The sequence below is a fragment of the Molossus molossus genome, unplaced genomic scaffold (assembly GCF_014108415.1).
Source record: "Molossus molossus isolate mMolMol1 unplaced genomic scaffold, mMolMol1.p scaffold_m16_p_2, whole genome shotgun sequence".
Lineage (NCBI taxonomy): Eukaryota > Metazoa > Chordata > Mammalia > Chiroptera > Molossidae > Molossus > Molossus molossus.
Window position 1 is genome coordinate 87,202,448 of NW_023425355.1, and position 23,927 is coordinate 87,226,374.

The 23,927-nt window shown below is 39.7% G+C and overlaps 1 protein-coding gene across 3 annotated transcripts in view; it reads right to left on the minus strand.

Moving 5' to 3' along the window:
* Positions 1 to 23,927, minus strand: part of IDS (iduronate 2-sulfatase) — a 290,420-nt gene that overhangs the window by 253,283 nt on the left and 13,210 nt on the right. For 2 of the 3 annotated variants that reach the window (XM_036271019.1, XM_036271018.1), the window contains 3 exons: positions 21,982 to 22,108; positions 5,838 to 6,011; positions 2,608 to 3,500 (listed from right to left, as the gene is read on the minus strand). In XM_036271019.1, coding sequence (XP_036126912.1) covers positions 3,028 to 3,500; positions 5,838 to 6,011; positions 21,982 to 22,108 — 774 coding nt within the window. In that variant the 3' untranslated portion in view covers positions 2,608 to 3,027. Of the gene's footprint in view, positions 1 to 2,607; positions 3,501 to 5,837; positions 6,012 to 21,981; positions 22,109 to 23,927 lie in introns of those variants that run through there. The other variant, XM_036271020.1, reaches the window with a different exon arrangement.

Here is a 23,927-nt window from a genome sequence, read left to right on the forward strand (position 1 = left end):
TGTTGTCCAATATGGTAGCCACAAACCAACCACATGTGGCTATTGAACACTTGAAATATGGCAAGTGCAACTGAGATTCTGCTTTTGAAATGTTTACTTCATTTTAACTAATTTCAAATTAAATAGTCACATGTGCCTAATGGCTACTGGACAACACACACATGGGGTAGTGGTTCTCAAAGTGTGGTCTTTAGAGGTGCAGCATGATTTGTAAGAAATGCAAATTCTCAGACCTCACCCAAATGCAATGAATTAGAACCTTTGCAGGTGGGGCCCAGCACACTAGGTTTAAAAAATTTTTTTTTTCTTCATTGATTTTAGAGAGAGTGGAAGGGAGAAGGAGAGAGAAATAGAAACATCGATGAGAGAGAACACTGGATGGCCGCCTCCTACATGCCTCCCACTGGGGATTGGGCCCAAAACCTGGGCATGTGCTCTGACCAGAAATCGAACTGGTAACCTCTTGGTGCATGGGTAAATGCTCAACCACTAAGCCATGCCAGCTGGGCAGCACATTGGATTTTAATAAGCCCTTGAGGTGGTTCTCTGATATACCTTCATATTTGTGAGGCACTGAATTAGGACCATTAAAAATTTCTGGGATCACTTGTTCTGGTTTCTACTGAACTGTATAAAATAACCTCTGGTCAAGTGAAATGGGACTTTCTACAAATAAAGTGACTAAAGAACCATTAATAAAAGATGTACAGATCAGTGAGATTAGATAAAGGTTGTGTGAAAAAAAGAAAGATGTGGTTTACCTAAACTAAGTCAAGATAAGGAATATGGTCAGCTTCAATGTCTAAAAACCAGAAGTGGCTGCTCATCTCACTGTGTGTTGGGGACATGCAAAAGAAAACAAAAGTGGCTCTAAATTGGGTTCGGTATCAAAAACAAAAAAGTAACCATGACCCATATGATGATTTAGAAGAGCATGGCACTGAACGTGAAATGTAGCCTTTGCTTCTAAAAGGAGAGATTTGTAAAGGGAGGCCAAGAAAAATTACAACTTAAGGAGATCTGAAGCATTCTGCGGCTATGCTCTTATGTAGCAAAGATAAAACAAGCACTTCCAGCAGAGACAGATCAACATGCAAGGCCCAGATGTGGCTTTGGTAACCCAGGCAAATTACTGCCAAAATGGCAGGCGCACATCGACATGCTTGTCACTTCACTCTCTTTTGGCATAGTTCAGCTTATGACTTCAATAAGAGAAGAATTTGGAGATTTTTTTAATAATAAAACTGTGCTTCAAGAAATAAAGTGATAAAAATGAATGAGTGTATGTGTTAGAACCAACAGGGGCAACAAATGAATATGAAATAAAACCCTGTGTTAAAACTCACTATAACTGTGGAGTAAGAGATAAAGCTAAATACAGAAAATATGTCATGAGAAATTTACAGAGTGGATTATAAAAATCTTAGTGGAAGTGACAAGAGCCATAAGAGGATGAAGTGGAGAAAGAAAAGGCAGAGGGAAACTGTTTACATATAAAGCTGAGGCTTCCACAAGAGAGACGAGCTTCAGGATCAGGGGAGATAAATAAGGCCTTGACTCCTGAAGTAGAAATTGTTGCTAGAATACTAAGTCATTTAATAACTTAGAAAATAGTTGTGCTACCATGTATATCTCTGTTATAAGCTAGTCAGTAAAATAAAATAAAAAAACTTGCTGAAAGTTTACTGATTTAAAATAATCTTTTAATATACTATCTTGCCTTTTTGGTTACCATTTAATATACTACAGTAACTTACCCTAATTTGCTGTATTTTGTTTCACATTCCTTTAAACAATGAAGCATTTAAACAGACAGAAATACTAAAAATTACTCACTTTGATACAGGACTACATTAGATGTTTATTTAGAAAGCGGTTGACTCTTCTGATGACTACTGATAATAAAACAGCTTCAACATGTAAATATGAGGCTAAGCTTAACACTACCACCTGCCTTGGTGACTTTCATATTCAGGAAACACAGAACTATATTCTCGGGAAGTAGAAATGACCTAATATTGTACTAATAAAAAGTTTTCACAACTCTCAAAGTAATTTATAATTTAATAAAATTAATATTTTATTTAATCATTAATTAAAAGTAAAATATTTCTTGCCTCCTGGATAAATGAATGTCTGCAACAAAATACTCTTGCATAAGAACACTAATAAGGTTTTGAGTGGCTCAATTTATGGATATAGTTATGCTTTTCCATTGTAAATAACTGTCTTTTAATAGATGGTCTTTGGGTTCACGGGCCATTATTTACTAACAAATTATTATTTGGGTCAGAAAGTCTCTAAAAATTTTTAACTGAATTTCTCATACATCTCATGCCTCTAGTTAACTGAGCATTATTTATTATTTGATGTAGAAATTCCACATTAATCACTTCATATCTATTTTATCTTTGGATATTGAAGTTTTGTGATCTTAGAAACAAAACTTTAAGGTAATATTTTAAGACCTTAGCATCTAGCATTATTATTTAACTTCACATTTTAAAAAGAAATCTAGATTACGCATTGACATCATTTTGCTATATTGGGCTAAATAAGACAAATTATTAAATTATAAACAAAAAAAAAACAGAAACTTGGTATCAAATCTGATTTGATATATGCTTAGTTTTTGAAATGCACTAAATTTCACAAATAATTAAATTATTTCTTGAGTATAGTGTTATGTTTGGTTATTATGGTCTTGATATCTAAAGGTATAACAATTTTAGTTTACTCACTCTCTATTTATTCATTTTATAAATAAGCTATGACTGTTCAAATAAAAAGGAAAGAAAAGGTTCAGCCAAGCCTCAGTTCAATTAACAATTAGAAATTAATAAAGACAAAATCAAAATGTCTAGCTGTTATATATTCTTAGGCCAAATTTTTGATGCATGTTTTGATTGCATATCCCTTGGACTTCTTCCAATATTAAGGATAATCACAAAATAACCAGCTCTAACTCCTTCTGTCACCAGCCAGAAGGAAGCACATTATATATATGCTCTCCGTAGTTGGTACAACTCAAGGTATCAATGATTGGGGAAGGTCTCCACCTTGGGAGTCATTATACATGTTATGATCCTGCAAAGGGTCAGAATCTACAAAATATAGTTCTCCTGCATGGACATCAGAAAAGTTTGCCAGAAAGTCATGGGGATTAAAGCCAACCCACACAGTAAACCTATAGTCTATCGTGCGTATGGAATATCCCATGACCTTTATATCTTTTAAACTTGGCTTGTCAGAATTCCACTGAGGAGAGTCTGCAGGCCGGGGATACTGGCTATAGGCAATGGATTCATGGGGATTACCATGAAGGGTCGGATCCTGTTCCAAGTCATGAAATCGAAAATGTTCCAGAAGGCTCTGGCCTTCTCGGCACAGCTCCACATGAAATGAGGGAACAGGGCAGCGAGGTGGAACATGCAATCCTGCAAGTCCTGCGAGTGTGGGGAAGAGAGAGACAAGCTCCACAAGGTCCATGACTTGCCGGCCTGAAGGAGAAAAAGATCCAGCAGAATGCGTTACATTATAGAACCCTGCCACGGCCAGACAGAATGAGTAAAGGAGCCCATCTGGGCTCCACAGTTTGTCTTTTTTCTTTAATAACAATGCCATCTCAGCACCTCACCCAACAGGATGCAAAATGAAGTTGCCCTCAGCCTCTTGGCACTTTTTAAAACTATTGAAATTTTGAAACCACAAGTTTATCACTAATTCAAGCAAGGATCATCTATGGAGGCCCAAATCACTAGGTAAAAGTCTGTTGAGGAACATGATATTCTGAGTCGCATAGTGCCATCCCACAGATTATCTTTACTATATCAAGACCTGGCTGACATGACCACCTTAACCAGGTGATCAAACCTGGCATCACCAATAATGGCACGGTACTAGTAAGTGCCCCAATGTGATACAATGGTAGCACAACCTCACATGTAGTGTATGTGTTAAAAATGTTTACCCTGAATCTAGGCATGAGAAAGCAATCAGAAAATTTCATTTAGGCCATTACACAAGACAACTGGCCTGGACACTTGTAAAACAATGAGGTTAGGAAGATGATGGGGACTGAGAACACATCACATCAGACACTGTTGGCAATTGTAAGGACATTTTGCTCAGAGTCAGGCAGGAAAGCATAGGAGGCTCCAGAATAGGGCTATACCACAATCTGAGTTGGGTTTTAACAGGATCACTTTGGCTACTCTGAGGAAGCAAAACCCTAGGGGATCAAGGATTCACCCAGGAGACCTTAGCAAGCTATTGCAGTAATCCAGCAAGAAATGGTTCACAGTGGTAGCAGTGAAATGGTGAGAAATATTATAGACAGATTCTGAACAGAGAGTGACAGCCTTGCTGACACACTGCATATTGTATATAGAATATGAGACAAAGACAGGGGTCGAAATGACTCTACATGTTTTTGGCATGAGAGACTACTGCACTTTCCTGAGGAGGGCAAGGGTGCCAAATGAAAGGCTTGAGGTGAAAGGTCAGAAGTTCAACTTTGAGCATGTGAGATTGGCTATATAGGACAGGCTATTGGAAATCCAAGTCCAAAGTTCAGGAAAGAGATATAGGCTAGAGATACAATTTGGAAATAAAATAAATGACAGTGCAGTTTTATGAATTTATAAGTTGCCGTAAAACTCCCAACAAAAGTTTCAAAAAAATTCTCAACCTGTCAGATTTCTCCAAGTAAACAAAGTACTATAATCATACCTTTAAACTGTTTAAACTTTTGATCAATGACATGACAGACAAAGCATGCAGCACACAAAAATCAAATGTACAGAAAATATAATTGGGCAGTAGAAAGCAAACTTGGAAAGATCCAGAAGGGCTAGAATGATGGTCCAAAACCAGGAAAATTTTTAAACAGGAATCGATATAAAGTTCAGAATGTAGATGTTAAAGATGTATTAAATGCAGAACTCCAGAAAGGGGGCAACCTGCTTTAGCAGACTCCATATAGAAAAGACTCCAAAAAGAGTAAATGTTGTCTAAAGTACACACCTCATCTCTACACTGAGCAGATCAAGTCAGGAGACAACTCACAAAAATATCATCCAGGGAAGCCTGTGCAGCAGGGAGGGGATCCTGTCTAAGAGACATTTCTGGAAGTGCTTTCGCAAACTGGAACATTTTGGAAGACAGAGACCAAGATAACCATTGGTCTAACACTATCTTGAAAGGAAGCGCTAAAGGACTAGAGATTTCATCTTAGAGAAGAGAAGGATATGCTGTTTTCAAAGCTTGGAAGGACCGGCATGTAGTCAAAGTAAACTTGACCTTAACGGCTGGGGAGGGCAGAAGGAGAATCACCTGGTAATGTTACAATTCTAGTGGTTTCGTAGACTAATGAGCTGCCAAAATGGCAAATGTCTCCCTCACATAGAGCCAAGTCCTTGCTAGATGTGTGTAGGTTATGGAGTTCTGCTCATCTGTGTGTGTATATCTTGGGGGGGGGGGGGCGGTGTTACAGCCTCTGCCCTGGCCAAGTCTGCTACTGAGCTCTGGAGTAGGCTGCTGTTGTCTGTCACCTCTATGATAGCCCTCCCCATCCTAGGGATGCCTCCTGCTCCTTTGTCTCCAACCTCCCCTGCCATTCATAGCTCATTGTGGACAGGGGTCATACTTCTTGGCCCTGGTCCTGCCACTCCTCCCTGACCCAGAGCATGGAAAGTACTCAGGAAACATGTGTAGTAATACCAACACTGAACAGAAAGGTGGAATGGGTAAGCCATTAGGCTATGATTGCTAAGGTGGTTTATATAAACTAAAGAAGCTTTTACTGTCAAGCAACATCACTTCAGCATATTGTATACCTGGCTTCATCAATTCTGAGATGGAATCAAAAGGGTCGATGTATGGGAAAAGCTTCTCGCCTGCCTCCGGAAGCAGAGCTGTCCTTCCGGGAACATAGAACATCAGGGGCACGCGAGTGGTGACATCAAAATTGCTGTATTTGGCCCACTCTCCATGTTCGCCTAGAGCCCAACCTGGTTGATAAAAAGTACAGAATGACAAAAATGAAATAATCACATTACGGGTTGTGTATTTTAGACACCATTTCATTTCCTGTTATTAAAAACCAGAGGAAGCAAACACTCATCATGTACAAAACACTCTTCTAAAATTACTGTGAAAAGGATAATTTCACCTGAATATTACTTTGTTTGAAGTTACACATTTATCTTGAATGATAAATAAAAAAAAAATATATATATATATATATATATATATATATATATATATAATCAAAATACATTCTTTTAGCAAGCAACTAGCAATATACACTCAGGATGTACTCCAAGGGACCAGTACCCCCCACAAAACGCCCTCCCCTGCTAAGATGGGCTCATTCTTGACTAGGCAGGGACCACATCAGCTATAGCATCACCACTGCCTTATCCTATGTCTATCTTGACTCAAGTTTCACAACTCTGGTTTTTACATATGGCTGTGTATCACAAAAAATAAGCTTTGAAACTGGAGTACAATCACTCAAATTAAAATAAAGAAAAGACAAAGACAGCTTGTCCAACTTTTAGGATACAGCATAGAAAAAAAAAAACTGTAACTTTTGATTCCAAGTCCAAATCTTAACATTGATTAAAACATCCTTTGCAAAAGATAACTTGAATATTCCAAGTTGGAAACTTCTAATCTTTTTAAGTTTGAGTACTCTTTTTGGTATAAAAAATATAAAAAAACAAACATTGCATATTAAGTATTTTGTGTTAAAATAACCAAAGGCACAGAAAGTTGCTATGTATGGATCCGAGAAGGTTTTCGGAATTCGGATGTAGAAAGTCCTGGAAGAGCCCTTTGAGAAGGGCCATTTGTAATCAACTATAGCTGCCTCAGAGCAAAGAGAGCTTCCAAGTGGGCCTTGCCATCATGGGTTACAGAGGGCTATGTTAGCACTGCAAGAGGAAACTGGGCAATGAGAAGAGAGATGAAAGTAGAGGGCAGCTTATTTTGAAAATGGTGAAAAATTATCACAACTACATATATAATAAATTCAGGCCTTAACAAGGCATAACGGAGGTCTGTGAAAAATGACACAGGGGATTTAAAATGGCAGCAGAGTGAATGGAAGCTAAACACACCATCTCCCAGGACCAAACAGGAATTACGACTAAAATAAAGACAAGTCATTGGGAAACAAAAACAAAAAAACAAAAACTGAAGAGCAGCTGGAGAGAACCCTTATAACCAGGAATGTAAAGAGGACCACAAATAGAGACTGGTAGGAGCTGCGGAGGCATGAGAGGGCTTGCTGGATGTCCACAGGCAGCAGCTGAGGGCTGCCTTAGCTGTGAGCAGTTTCCTCTGAGAAGGTGAGGGTTAAAACCCATAACTAGTTTCCTAGCACAGAGTGGCAGAACAGGGAAAGGCACTCACATAATACCTGGTTGAGAAAAACACAGAACAGAGGTTTTATCCAGCAGGAAGAGGCACTGGAAAACTGACATTACCCTGAAGGGCCAGTGCACTAAATTACAGCTACAGCCTCTCGCCTTGGGCACTGGCAGAAGGAGGGCAAACTGGAATGGAACTATGTGAAGAGAGCCAGGGATTCATGGCACTGGGTGGAGAGCTGGGTAGGAGGCCAGCAGGTGTTTTATGATGAATCACTCCTTCATAGGAAAGTAGCCATCTTACTCAAAGAGCACATTCCCTGAACCAGGGGAGAAGCAATGGTCCCTTCCTCAGGAATTTAACACCACTCGGCTGGAGAAATGCAACCTGAGGCTCAATAACAGCTAGAGACTAACAGCAAGCAAGGAGGGGGAAAAATACCTCCAAAAGACATGACATTTGACCAGGCTCTCAGTGTGGGGGGTCCTGGCTCTGAGGACTTGATGTGAAAGCTGAGGCCTGAATTCCTATGATAAAACTGTCGCTCATGGCTTCAGTAGCCATCTCTGTCAAATAGCTCTATCAGAGCAGTTTTAGCCTAGGTAAGAAGCAACTGCCCCTCCCTCGAGAATTTAATACCACCCTGTGGCTCTGGTGATTGATCTGTGAAGGCAGAGGAATGGACCCCTGTATAAGCCAATAACCCACACTGCAGAAAACACCTTCTTATCAAAGCAACTTTTACCCAGGAGGAAGCAATAGCCTCACACTCTGAAAATCCTCTTACCCTGTCCACCTGAGGGATTTTTCATTCAGCCAATGGATACAATCGGACGCTCATTAAGTAACTGAGAGTAATAGCCTACAGGAAAAAGCTATAGAATAACTGAATCTTTGCTTGGCGTACAAATCTACCCAGGAAAGTAGGACTAGACATTGGTGTTTAATGTGGGCCCTTCCACACTCATCAAAACCCAGCAGAGAGAGCCACATCAGCGAAACATCAACACTCACAGGGAAAATTTGTCAGGCTCCAAAATCCTCTGAGACAGCCAAGATAATGAAACAATAAAACAAATAAAAAATGGAAGAACAAGAATATTCTACAGAAGAAGGGATACATTAAGTGGAATTAAGCAAGTTATCAGTGGCAGAATTCAAGTAATGATTATGAGGAAGGTCAACAGCATGAATAAAGACCTCAACAGCACGAGTAAAGATACAGAAACATTGAAAATCAACCAACTGAAAATGAAAACCTACAAAGCGGAAATGAAGAATGACATAGCAAAAATAAAGAATACATTGAAAGGAATAACCAGCAGAGAAGAGGAAGCTGAGCATAGGATCAGTGAATTAGAAGACAGGGTAGAAAAAAATCATCCAATCAGATAGCAAAGAAAAAAAAAAAGGATTGAAAAACAGAACAACAGCTTAAATAACTGTGGGACAATATGAAATGTAACAACATCCACATCATTGGAGTTAGAGAAGAAGAAAATAAGCAAGGGTTAGAGAATATATTTGAAGAAATAGTGGCAAAAATTCCCCTAACTTGGTAAAGGAAAAAGTCATACAAATTCAAGAAGCACAGAGAGTGCGAAGTAAGAAGAATCAGAGGCCCAAACCAAGACACGTTATCATTAAAATGCCTTGAGATTCCAAAATGGCAGCGGAGTGAACAGAAGCTGCACAGACCATCTCCCAGGACAAAACTGGAATTACAACTATAACACAGACAAATCAATGGGAAAAACCAACAGAAAAGCACCTTATGAGGACCATATAACTAGGAACACTGACTCGATCCTGGTAGGCTTCCAATGGTGCGAGATGGGGGCTGGGAGGCCACAGTCAGCAGCTTGGCAGCAGCCTCAGCTATGAGCAATGCCCTCGGGTTAAACCCCTAAGAAGCTCCACAGCGCAGAGCAAGGACAGAGGCTAAAAAAGCCACAGCCACTCACCTTGGGCTCTGGCAGAGGGACGAAGACTGGACTGGAACTGTGTCGGGACACTCGGGATTTGGAGGACACTCAGAGCTTTTGCTGAGTGGCAGCCACACAGGAGGTGGTCATATTGCTCCTTCCCAGGGCTCTGGGGAGAGGCAGCAGCCCCTCCCTCAGAGATCCAAACCAACCTGTGGGCCATTGAATTGCTAATTGAAGCTCATTAACAACCAGCATCTGCCCCACCCTTGGAAAATCCCCTTATGCTGAGCACCTGAGGGAGTTTTTTAATCAACTGACAACTCAAAACTCATCAAGTAACCTCGACTGCTAGCCTCCAGGCAAAAAGCTAGAGGATAACAGTACCTTTCCTGGGCTAGCAACTTTAACCAGGAAATTAAGACTTGACAGTGGTGTTTAACGTGGGTCATCCCTCGCTCATCTAAACCCAGGAGAGGGAGCTACAAAAAGCAGAACACCAACACCCACAGGGAAAACTTGACAGGCTCCAAAGCCCACTGTGATAGCCAAAATGGTGAAACACAGAAACAGAAGCCAAATGAAAGCGCAAGAGACGTCCACCAAAGATGAGATCAATGTGGAGCAATTGAGCATGTTAACAGAGCTAGAATTCAGAGCCATGATCTTGAGGAAGCTCAACAGCATGAGTAAAGACATAGAGACGCTGAAAATAAGCCAATTGGAAATTAAAAACCATCTAGAAGAGATAAAAAATGACATATCAGAAATGAAAAAAAACATTGGAAGGTGTAAAAAGCAGAGTAGAGGAAGCTGAGGACCGGATCAGTGAATTAGAAGACAGGGTAGAAAAAATCAACCAATCAGAAAAACAAAAGGAAAAAAACTATTAAAAAACAGGAAGACAGCTTAAGAGAACTGTGGGACAACTGGAAACGTAATAATGTTCGCATCATAGGAGTCCCCGAAGAAGAAGAAAATGAGCAAGGGATAGAGAATATATTTAAAAAAAAATAGTGACAGAAAACTTACCTAATTTGGTTTAGGAAGAAGGCATTCAAGTTCAAGAAGCACAGAGAGTCCCCAGTAAGAAGAACCCAAACAGGCCCACACCAAGACACATACTAATTAAAATGCCAAAAATTAAAGACAAAGAGAGAAGCAACAGGTTACCTACACAGGAAACCCCATAAGGCTCTCAGCTAACTTCTCACAAGAAACACTACAGGCCAGAAAGGAATGGCATGAAGTAATCAAGGTCATGAAAAACAAGGATCTGAATCCAAGACTACTCTACCCACCAAGGCTGTCATTCAAATTAGAAGGTCAACTAAAGAGCTTCCCAGACAAAAAAAAAAAAAGGCTAAGGGAATACATTAGCACCAAACCAGCACTGCAAGAAATGTTAAGAGGACTGCTGTAATTATCAGTAGAAATGGGAAGAAAAATAGAACCACACTAAACAAAAATGGCAATAAATAAGTACATATCAATAATCACCTTAAATGTAAATGGATTGAATGCTCCCATAAAAAGACACAGAGTAGCAGATTGGATAAGAAAGCATGACTCATGTATATGTTGTTAACAAGAGACCCACCTCACAACAAAAGACTCACATAGGTTGAAAGTGAAGGAATGGAAAAACATTTTCCAAGCAAATGGAAAGCAAAAAGAGCTGGGGTAGCAATACTCATATCTGATAAAATAGATTTGAAAATGAAGGCCATAACTACAAACAAAGAAGGCCACTACATAATATTGAAAGGTTCTATCCAACAGGAAGATATAACCTTGATAAACATATATGCACCCAATATAGGAGCACCAAAATATATTAAAAATCTTCTGGAGGACTTCTAAGGAGAAATAGACAGCAATACAGTCATAGCTGGGGACTTCAACACCCTGCTGACAGCACTGGATAGATCCTCTAGGCAAAAAATTAGCAAGGAAACAAAGACTCTAAATGAAGCACTAGACCAAATGGATTTAATAGATATCTACAGAGAATTACACCCCAAAACTACAGAATACACATTCTTCTCAAGTGCACATGGGTCATTCTCAAAGATAGACCACATGATAGGACACAAATTAAATCTCTACAAGTTCAAGAAGATTGAAATCATATCCAGCATCTTCTCAGATCACAATGGCATGAAATTAGAAATCAATTGCCACAAGAACATGCAAAGACATTTCAACACATGGAGGGTAAATAGCATGTTATTAAACAATGAATGGGTTACCGAGGAGTTCAAGGAAGAAATTAAAAACTTCCTTGAAACCAATGAAAATGAACACACAACAACACAAACTCTATGGGATGCAGTGAAAGCAGTTCTGAGAGGGAAGTTCATAGCGCTACAGGCCTACCTCAAGAAACAAAAAAAAATTCTAATTGACTGTCTAACCTCACAACTTAAAGAATTCGAAAGCAAACAAAAAGAAAACCCCAGAGCTAGTAGAAGGAAGGAAATAGTAAAGATCAGAGCAGAAATAAATGACATAGAGACCAAAAAAAAAATTCAAAGGATCAATGAAACAGAGAGCTGGTTTTTCGAAAAGATAAACAAGATTGATGGACCCTTAGCTAGACTCACCAAGAAACAAAGGGCGAGAACCCAAATACACAAAATCAGAAATGAAAAGAAGTAACAACCAACACTACAGAAATACAAGAGATCGTTAACAGCTACTATGAACAACTATATGGCAACAAATTCAACAATCTAAGTGAAATGGACAATTTTCTAGAAACACACAGTCTCCCAAAACAGGACTGGAAAAAGAGAAAACTTGAACAGACCAATAACAACTAAGGAAATTGAACAGGTAATGAAGACTCTTCCAGCAAACAAAAGCCCAGGCCCAGATGGCTTCACGGGGGAGTTTTACCGAACATTCAAAAAAGAACTAACACCCATTCTTCTCAAACTATTTCAAAAAATTCAAGAAGAAGGAAGACTTCCAAAAACATTCTAAGAGGCCAGCATAATTCTAATTCCAAAACCAGAAAAAGACACTACAAAGAAAGAAAACTATAGGCCAATATCCCTGATGAACATAGACACCAAAATCCTGAACAAAATACTAGCAAATCGGATCCAGCAATACATCAAAAAAATTATTCACCATGACCAAGTGCGATTCATTCCAGGGATGCAAGGCTGGTACAATATTCTCAAATCAATAAATGTGATAAACGACATAAACAAAATGAAGAATAAAAAACACATGATCATATCAGTAGATGCCGAAAAAGCATTCGACAAAATCCAGCATCCATTTCTGATACAAACGCTCAAAAATGTGGGAATAGAGGGATATCTCGACATAATAAAGGCCATATATGAAAGACATACAGCCAACATCATACTCAATGGGCGGAAACTAAAAACATTTCCATTACGAACAGGAACAAGACAGGGATGTCCACTTTCGCCACTCTTATTTAACATAGTACGAGAAGACTTAGCCACAGCAATCAGAGATGAGGAAAAAATAAAAGGGATCCAAATTGGAAAGGAGGAAGTAAAATTGTCATTATTTGCACATGACATGATATTATACATAGAAAACCCTAAAGACTCCATCAAAAATCTACTAGACTTAATAAATGAATTTGGCAGAGTAGCAGGATACAAAATTCACGTCAAGAAATCGACATCAGCCTTCTGGTCAAGATGGCGGCGTAGGTAAACGTGGTATTGCGCCCTCCCACAACCACATCAAAGTTATAACTAAACTACAGAACAACCATCATTCAAAACCGTCTGAAATCAAGCTGAATGGAAGTCGTACAACTAAGGAACTAAGAAAAAAAAGCAGCTACATCCAGACCGGTAGGACAGGCGGAGGCGCGAGGGGCGGCGGCGGCAGCACGGGCTGGTCCCACACCCAAGCGTGGTGGATAAAAATCAGGAGGCTCCCGCGGCTGGGAAAGTCCTTCCTGAGGACTGAGGGGTCACCGCCCCACACCAGGTGCCCCGTTCAGGGTTCCAGTGCCAGGAAGAGAAGTCCCCATAACTTCTGGCTGGAAAAACCAGCGGAAACTGTGGCTCAGGGAAGCTGACCTGACTGGAGCCCCAGGCAGCTCCCTAAAGGGCCGGCGCATAGACTTATCAGACTCTCTCCCTCCAAGCTCAGAGGGGAGGCAGCCCGAGGGGCACCAAAGACATACAGGGAAGAACTGAGCTGTTTGGAACTGGAGCGAGCACTGGAGAGGAGGCTTCCTCGGGGACAAACATGCTATCAGAGGCCTTTGTTCCTTTGGTGAGCCCTTCCCGGGGGCGGCAGACAGAAGCCATATCTGGGACTCCAGCAACCTGGCTCACACTGGTAGCCCCGCCCTGCTGACTCCCTGAGGCCCCGCCCCGCCCCACACAACTTTCAAGCCCACCCAAGCTGTTGCCACTTGCTTAACCATAGGATTGGCCGGTCTTGGATCCTGCTTCAGGTTTTTCCTAAATTCTTTCAAACGAGCAGCACCGGATCTCAGCGAGCCCCATACCGCTCATTAAGTAATACATGGAAACAAACACAGGGAGGCAGCAAAAATGAGGAGACAAAGAAACAGGTCCCAAATGAAAGAGCAGAACAAAACCCCAATAAAAGAACTAAGCGAAAGGGAGATAAGCAACCTAACAGATACTGAGTTCAAAATACTGCTTATAAGGATGCTCAATGAACTTAGTGAGAACCTCAGTGAACTTAGGGAGGGCCTCAAGAGCATAAAAAAGGACCAGTTCGAAATCTTGGATACGCAGTTAGAATTAAAGGAGGCATTAACTGAAATAAAGAATAATTTACACAGCTTCAATAATAGAGTATGTAAATCCAAGGAGCAAACCATCGATTTGGAATATAAGGAAGCAAAAAATCCCCAATCAGAACAGCAAAAAGAAAAAAAGAATCCAAAAAAATGAGGATAGTGTAAGGAGCCTCTGGGACAACTTCAAGCGTGACAACATTCGCATCTTGGGGGTGCCAGAAGGAGAAGAGAGAGAACAAGAAATCGAAAACCTGTTTGAAACAATAATGGCAGAAAACTTTCCTAACTTGGTGAAAGAAACAGACATACAAGTCCAGGAAGCACAGAGAGTCCCAAACAAGATGAACCCCAAGAGGCCCACACCAAGACACATCATCATCAAAATGCAAAAGGTTCAAGACAAAGAGAGAATCTTAAAGGCTGCAAGAGAAAGGCAGCTAGTTACCTACAAGGGAGTACCCATTAGGCTGTCAGCTGATTTCTCAAAAGAAACTTTGCAGGCCAGAAGGGAGTGGCAAGAAATATTCAGAGTGATGAAAACCAAGAACCTACAACCAAAATTACTCTATCCTGCAAAGCTGTCATTTAGAATTGATGGACATATAAAAACTTTCCCAGACAAGAAAAAGTTAAAGGAGTTCATCACTACCAAACCGTTATTATATGAAATGATGAAGGGTCTTTTTGAAGAAAAAGATAAAATGTATGAACAAACAAAATGGCAATGAATACATATCTATCAACAATGGAATCTATAAACAAAATGAACAGGAAGAATAGAAACATTCTCATAGATACAGAGAATATTTTTTGGTTGCCAGTTGGGAAGGGGGTTGGGGGAATGGGTGAAAAAGGTGAAGGGATTAAGAAGCACAAATTCATTGCTAGACTGACAAACCTCAAAGGGAAAGGGGTTGGGGGGTGGGGAGAAATAAACCAAAGAACTTATATGCATAACCAATTGACAAAGACAATAGTGTGGGAAAAGGTGGGAGGGGGGCGGTAGTGGGGAGGAGGGGGTCAATGGGGGATAAATGTGGAACATCTGTAATACATTTTACATCTAACAATAAAGATTTGGGGGGAAAAAAAAGAAGAAATCGACAGCATTCTTGTACACCAATGATGAACTCACAGAAAGAGAAACTGAAAAAACAATAAAATATACCACTGCACCAAAAAAATTAAGATACCTAGAAAAAAACTAAACCAAAGAAGTAAAGGAACTATTGGCAGAAAAGTACAGGACATTGAAAAAAGAAAGAGGAAGATATAAAAAAGTGGAAGCACATACCCTGTTCATGGATTGGAAGAATTAACGTCATTAAAATGTACATACTACCCAAAGCAATCTATAGATTCAATGCAATCCCCATCAAAATACCAACGACATATTGCACAGAACTAGAACAAATACTTCAAAAGTTCATATGGAACCAAAAAAGTCCCCGAATAGCCACAGCAATATTGAAAAAGAAGGACAAAGTAGGTGGGATCATAATACCAAATATCAGGTTATACTACAAAGCGACTGTAATCAAAACAGCCTGGTACTGGCACCAGAACAGGCATATAGACCAGTGGAACAGAACTGAAAACCCAGAAATGGACCCAAGGCAATATCCTCAATTAACATTTGACAAAGGTGGCAAGAGCATACAGTGGAGTAAAGACAGCCTCTTTAATAAATGCTGTTGGAAAAATTGGACAGCTACATGCAAAAAAAAATAAAACTAGATCATCAACTTACACCATACACAAAATTAAACTCAAAATGGAAAAAACACTTAAATGTGACTCATGAATCCATAAAAATTCTAGAAGAAAATGTAGGCAACAAAATTCCGGACATCATACGCAGCAGAATTTTCACTGATACATCACCTAAAGCAACAGAAACAAAGGAAAAAATGAACACACGGGATTACATCAAAGTCAAAAGCTTCTGCACAGCAAAAGAAACAATCATCAAAATGAAAAGGCTACCCACTGTATGGAAAAACATCATTGCCAATGATGTATCAGATAAGGGGTTAATTTCCAATATATATAGAGTGTTCATACAACTCAACAAAAGGAAGACAAAGAACCCAATTAAAAAATGGGCAGAGGAGCTGAACAGACACCTCTCCAAACAGGACATACAAATGGCCAAGAGACATATGAAGAAATGCTCAACATCACTAATCATCAAAGAGATGCAAATTAAAAACAATGAGGTATCACCTCACACCTGTCAGAATGGCCGCCATCAACAAATCATCAAACAACAAATGTTGGCGAGGGTGTGGAGACAAGAGGACTCTAGTACACTGCTGGTGGGAATGCACACTGGTGCAGCCACTATGGAAAACAATATGTTGTTACCTCAAAAAATTAAAAATTGTACTTCCATTTGACCCAGTTATCCCGCTTCTAGGAATATCCCCTAAGAAGCCTGAAACACCAATCGGGAAGAATATATGTACCCCCATGTTCATAGCAGCACTATTTACAATAGCTAAGTTCTGGATACAGTCCAAGTGTGCATCAATTGACAAATGGATAAAAAATCTGTGGTACATATACACAATGGAGTACTGTGTAGCAGTAAGAAAGAAAGATCTCTTATCCTATGAGACGATATGGAGGGACCTGGAAAGTATCATCCTAAGTGAAATAAGCCAAGCAGAGAAAGACAAGTATCATATGATCTCACTTATATATGGAATATAATGAACATAACAGTCTGAGGAATACGGTAGACCCAGAAACATGGAAGTAGGGCACAGACTGACAATCCCCAGAAGAGGGGTGGGTGGGAAGAGATAAACCACAGAACTTATATGCATGTAAGCATGACCAATGGACATGGACAACAAAGCTGGGGACAGGGCAGGGGGGGGTGGAGGGAATCAGTGGGGGAAAAAGAAGAAAAATCTGTAACAAAAATTAAATAATAATAATAATAATAATAATAATAAAAAGAAGCAGAGTAGCTGAATGGATAAGAAAGCATGTCTCATATATATGTTGTTTACAAGAGACCCACTTCGCAAACAAAGACTCACATAGGTTGAAAGGGAAGGAATGGAAAAAAATTTTTTTCCAAGCAAATGGAAAGGAAAAAAATCCTGGTTAGCAGTACTCATATCTGATAAAATAGACTTTAAAAAAAAAAAGGCTACAACTAGAGACAATGAAGGCCACCATATAATATTAAAAGGATCTATCCAACAGAAAAATATAACCTTGGTAAACATATATGCACCCAATATAGAAGCACCACAATATATTTAAAAACTTCTGGAGGATTTTAAAGGAGAAAGACAGCAATACAAACATAGCAGGGGACTTGAACACCCCACTGACATCACTGGATAGATCCTCTAGATAAAAATTAACAAAGAAACAGAGACTCTAAATGATGTACTAGATCAAATAGATTTAATAGATATCTACAGAGAATTACACCTCAAAACTGCAGAATTCACATTCTTATCAAGTGCACAAAGATAGACCACATGATAGGACACAAATGAAGTCTCTACAAGCTCAAAAAGATTGAAATCATATCAAGCATCTTCTCAGAACACAAAGGCATGAAACTAGAAGTTAAATACAACAAAAACACGCAAAAGCATTTAAACACATGGAGGCTTAACAGCATGTTATTAAACAATGAACAGGTTACCAAGGAGATCAAGGAGAAATTAAAAAAAAAAAAATTCCTGGAAACCAATGAAAATGAACACAAAAACACAAAATCTATGGGACGCAGTGAAAGCATTCTTGAGGGAAGTTCAGAGCACTACAGGCCTACCTCAAAAAACAAGAAAAAAATTTTTTTTATTAATTAATTAATTCATTTTTATTACAGATGTTTCTTTTTCCCCCTCCCCCTCCCTCCCCACCCTCTCCCAGCTTTGTTGTCCATGTCCATTTTCATGCATACATGCATATAAGGTCTGTGGTTTATCTCTCCCCCACCACCCCCTCTTCTGGGGATTGTCAGTCTGTACCCCACTTCCACATCTCTGGGAATACCCCATTCCTCAGACTGTTATGTTTATTATATTCCACGAATAAGTGAGATCATATGATACTTGTCTTTCTCTGTTTGGCTTGTTTCACTTAGGATAATGCTTTCCAGGTCTCTCCATGTCATCTCAAAGGATAAGAGCTCTTTTTTTCTTATAGCTGCACAGTACTCCATTGTGTATATGTACCACAGCTTTTGTATCCATTCGTCTACTGATGGACACTTGGGCTGTTTCCAGATCTTAGCTATTGTAAATAGTGCTGCTACGAACAGGGGAAGTACATATATTCTTTCTGATTGTTGTTTTAGGCTTCTTAGGGTATATTCCTAGAAGTGGGATCACTGGATCAAATGGCAGTTCAATTTTTAATTTTTTGAGGTAAAACCATATTGTTTTCCAAGAAACATAATTCTTATTGGCTATCTAATCCTAATCGGAAAGGAAGAAGTAAAACTGTTATTATTTGCCAATGACATGATATTGTACATATAAAACTGTAAAAACTCCATTAAATATCTAATAGATTTAATAAATGATTTGGGCAATGTAGTAGGATAGAAAATTAACATGCAGAAATTGATGGCATTCTTATACAACAATAATAAACACTCAGGGAACTAAAATTAAATATATATATATATATATATATATATATATATATATATATATATATCCCATTTACTTTTGCAACAAAAATAAAATAAAATACCTGGGAATAAACTTAGCCATGGATGTAAAAGACCTGTTCTCAGAAAACTACAGGATATTGAAAAACTAAATAGAAGACAATAAAAAAAGTGGAAACATATACCATGTTCATGGATCAGAAAAATCAACATCATTAAAATGTTCATATTATCCAAAGCAACTTACAGATTCAATGCAATCCCTATTAAAGTACCAACAGCATAGTTTACATGTCTAAAAAAAAAAAAAACACTCCAAAAGTTTATATGGAACCATAAAAGACCCCAAATAGCCTCAGCAATTTTGAAAAAGAAGAACAAGGTGGGAGGGCTCACAATACCAGATATCAAGTTATAAAACAAAACCATTGAATCAAAACAGCCTGGTACTGGCAGAAGAACATACCTACAGATCAATATAACAGAATAAATAGAACAGAACAGATAACCCAGATATCAACCCAAGACAGTATGCACAATTAATATTCAACAAATGAGCCAAGAGCATAAGATGAAGTAAAGATAGTCTCTTCAATAAACGGGGCTGTATAAATTTGACAGCTATATGCAAATATATGAAATTAGTGACCAACTTACACCATACACAAGCATAAACTCTAAATAAATAATAGACTTAAATGTAAGTCATCAAACCATAAAAATACTAAATAAAAATGTAGACAGAAAAATCTCAGAAATCATACATAGTGGAATTTTCACTGATACATCACCTGGGGGAAAAGAAACAAAGAGAAATTTTAATAAATTGGTCTACATCAAACATAAAAGCTTTTGCACAGAAAAAGCAACCAACATCAAAATGAAAAAGGAACCCACTCCCTGGGAGAACAGATTTGCCAACGATACATCAGATAAGGGTTTAATATCCAAAATATATAGAGTACTCATACAAATCAACAAAAGGAAGACAAACAATCCAATTAAAAATGGGATGAGGACCTGAATAGACACTTCTCCAAACAGGATATAGAAATGGCCAGGAGACATATGAAAAAATGTTCAACATTTCTAATCATCAGAGAAATGCAAATTAAAACAACTATGAGATATCACCTCACACCTGCCAGAATGGCAGCCATCAACAAATTCTCAAACAATAAATGCTGGTGAGGATGTAGAGAAAACGGTACTCTAGAACACTGTTTGTGGGAATGCAGACTGGTGCAGCCACTACGGAAAACACTATGGCGTTACCTCAAAAAGTTAAAAATTGAACTGCCATTTGACCCAGTAATCCCACTTCTAGGAATATACCCTAAGAAGCCTAAAACACCAATCAGAAAAAAATATATGTACCCACAAGTTCATAGCAGCACTATTTACAATAGCTAAGATCCAGCCCTGGCCAGTTTGGCTCAGCGGTTAGGGCATCAGCCTGCGGTCCGGAGAGACCCGGATTCGGTTCCCGCTAAGGGCACGTACTTCGGTTGCAGTTTGTCCCCGGCCCTGGTTGGTCGTGCGGGTGGCAGCCACTTGATGTGTCCCTTCACATCGATGTTTCTCTCTCTCTCTCTTCCTCTCTTTCCCTCCCGCTCTATCTGAACAAAAAATAGAAAAATGTCCTCGGGTGAGGATAAAAAACAAACAAACATACAATAGCTAAGATCTGGAATCAACCCAAGTGTCCATCATTAGAGGAGTGGATAAAAAAGCAGTGGTACATTTGCACAATGGAATATTATACAGCTGTAAGAAAGAGAGATCTCTTACTCTTTGAGATGACATGGAGGGACCTGGAGAGTATTATGCTAAGAAAAATAAACCAGTTAGAGAAAGACAAGTACCAAGTGATCTCACTTATTTGTGGAACATCATGAACAAAATCAGCTGTTGGCCAAAAGAGATCCAGAATCATGAAAGTAGGGAACAGACTGACAAGCCTCAGTGGAATGGGGAATGGGAGGGATAGGAAGAGATAAACCATAGAACTTATATGCATATATACACAACCAATGAACATGGACACTAGGCTAGGGAAGGCAGGATGGGTGTGGAAACAGGAAGGAGGGTGTCAATGGGGAAAAAGGAGGGTCAGCTGTAATATTTTCAACAATAAAAAAAAAGAAATGACTAGAAAAATGGTCTATATCATTGTTAAGTCATAAAAAACAAATCAGGGAACAAAACAGCACACATAGGACAATGGACCCTGCCTTGTTTCATTACTAGTATATTACATATGTACACACACATAGCTCATAGTCACATGCGTCACAACCAAAGCCTAGCAGATGACCCCATTCTGTCAGCGCCAGTTAGCCCAGGGCAGATGGGATAAAAGGGCAGCGTGCTCTGGCCCTATATGATATGCTCCATATATTTTTTCTTTTCTTTTTACAGTGAACACATGTTATGTTCTAATATTGTTGTGTTTCATATTAGATGTTAATAAATAATTGTTTTCCTAGTTCTAGGTATGATAATGGTAGTATGGTTATGCTTCAAAAAAGCCAAAAATTTAGATTTACTGTTCATAAAACTGAGCAACCTGACACTTGCTTCAAAATAATTCAGAGGAGGGATGTGGGTGAGGATGAGATGAATAAGACTGCCATGAGTGGATACCTAGGAAGAAGCAAGATGGATGGAGACCAGGGAGTTATTTATCCTCTCCTTTTGGGCATGTTTACAATTTTCAAATTTAAAAGAAATTTTATGAAAGTGTTTCCATTTTTGGAAAAAGTGGGAAAATGACTTAGAAGAGATAAGAGTTGTGAACCCTAGGCTCTTGGCAGAACAAACAGCAGGGCTGGGGTGGAGGGGTGGAGGTAGATCTGAGGACCTTGTTGGGTTCTATCACGGATATTCTGGATCCTCCTAAGACCAATAAAAAGTCCTCCAACACTCTAGGTTAGAAATGAGGATTAAAAGGGCTTCCCACACAAATAGAGGGTTCACGCTGAGTATCAAGCAAAAAAAAAAAAAGTTGATACAAGGTTCTCCCCACCCACCTCCACCACCCAAGCATCCAACATGCTCCTCTGACCCACAGAGTCATGGAGAGAGGTCCCAAAATGCACAAGGTAGTCATACAAGCACTCCAAGACTCCGGATTCGGCACCACTGATTCTCAAAAAAGAACATGCCTATGTTTAAGGCAATCTAGAAGAGCACATTTCACAGAAAAGTTTAGAAACTTTTAGTGACTCACCAGAGCATTTCAAAATGCTTACCATGATCTGAGGTAAATGCAACAATAGTGTTGTTGGCCAGCTGAAGATCATCCAAAGCACTCAAAAGGTGGCCAACCTGCGTATCCAAGTACGAAACAGAGGCAAAGTAGCTCTGGCGTATTTTCCGCTACAAATTAAAATAATAATAATGAGAGTGACTGTGATTTAAATTGCTGTAGCATACAGAGAGTTTTCACCTGAAAATCCCTCCTAAACACCACCCCTCTGCTGGTGCCCTTGATTTTCTCAGCCAAAACATAACATTAATTTCTATATCATCTACATCCCCTCACCCCAGAGTCACAGTGAAATATGCAAGTCTATAAGTAGGATTCATTTTTAAGAGGATTAGCTTTCACTTAGGGCACAGCAGATAGATGTGCCACTTACTGTTCCTTTCTGTCTCCTTCACATACTCGTATTGGTCCTGGGACATGACTATGTACACAGAAACTGATCCCTCAGTCCCTCCAAAGTCTGCTGAAGGTCATGCCAAAGTTGTATCCATTTTCTGTTGCTGCTGTAGCAAAGGATAACAGAGTGGGGGCCTTAAAACAACAGAAGGGTATGAGCTTCCAGTTCTGGAAGCCAGAAGTCTGAAATCAGGATATCTGCAGGGCCATTCTCTCTGAAGACTTGAGGAGATCTTGCCTCTTCCAGCTTCTGGTGGTGGCAGCAGTCATTGGCATTCCTTGCCTCGCAGTTATAGCACTCACATATCTGCCTCCATCTTCACATGGAATTCTTCCTCATGTATCTCTCTCCTCTTTTCATGAGGACACTGGTCAGACTGAATCAGGGCCCACCCTACTCCAGTAGAACTCATCTTAACCTGTCACATCTGCAATGACCTTAGTTCCAAATAAGGTAACATGCTCAGCTGCTGGGGGTTAGAACTTCAACGTATCTTTTTGAGGAACACAGTTCAACTCATAACAGCAGTAGGTGGGCCTTTTCTTTGACCACTTTCTAACCCAGCAGATGACAGCTACTGCTTATCCTCATAGGCTGTGGCTATCATGTCAGCCTCATTTATAACAAACTCCCAGCAGGCAGGAGAGCAATGGTGGGACAAGAAAGCAGCACACTCTCCATGGTCTCTAAACTCAAGAGGGACTTTGAGAGTATCCAGGCTGAGCACTGATGTAGAAGTCATGCCTTGTGGGTAACTCCCCTCCCAGTCTTGTTCACAAATATTAAATACAAAGATGAACCTCCACCCCCAAGGATGAGAAATAAGGGGGTTACTGATCTATCAGAGAAGCCACAGCTTCCACCTTGTGCCCAGCCATCTTATCAGCTGGATCCTCTGTCTTCTTTTCTCACTGTCAGGTGAAGACAATCATGAGACTCACTTATTTTCCCCATGCGGTAAAGATGGCATATATCCATCTAACAACCTTCTAAGAGGATTATGCTGAAACTTGGCCTACTTCAACTTTCTACTAAATAAAAGCCTTCAATCTGTAACTTGGGGAGTTTTGACACCTGTCAGGATAGCTGTATCCTATTCAAGACTATGCCCTCCTTCCTATGCTGGCCCCTGGAAATAGGGGAAAAACCAGATGTGGTCCTTACCCTTAATGAGTCATCTGTCGAATGAGGACACAGACTTGGAGACAAGAAAATGCATGTTACATGTGGGGACCAGGGATGACATGGGAGAATGAGCCCTCAAGCCAACCTGAGAAAATCAGGGAAGATTTCACAGAGGAGTTAGCATTTGAGAAGGGGTGCTGGTAGTCAGACAATGTTGGGTAAGATACTCTAAACAGGGGCTGTAAAGCACGGTGTGAGACAGAGTCACCAGAGCAGGGTATGTTTCGGGCCAGGCTACTGTGGCTTGAGAATGAAACAAGGGGGCAAGGAGGTGGGGGAGGATGCTAAAATGGCAGGTCAGGGCCAGATTATCCAGACCTGGTGGGCCCATCCAAGGAGTGGAGGTC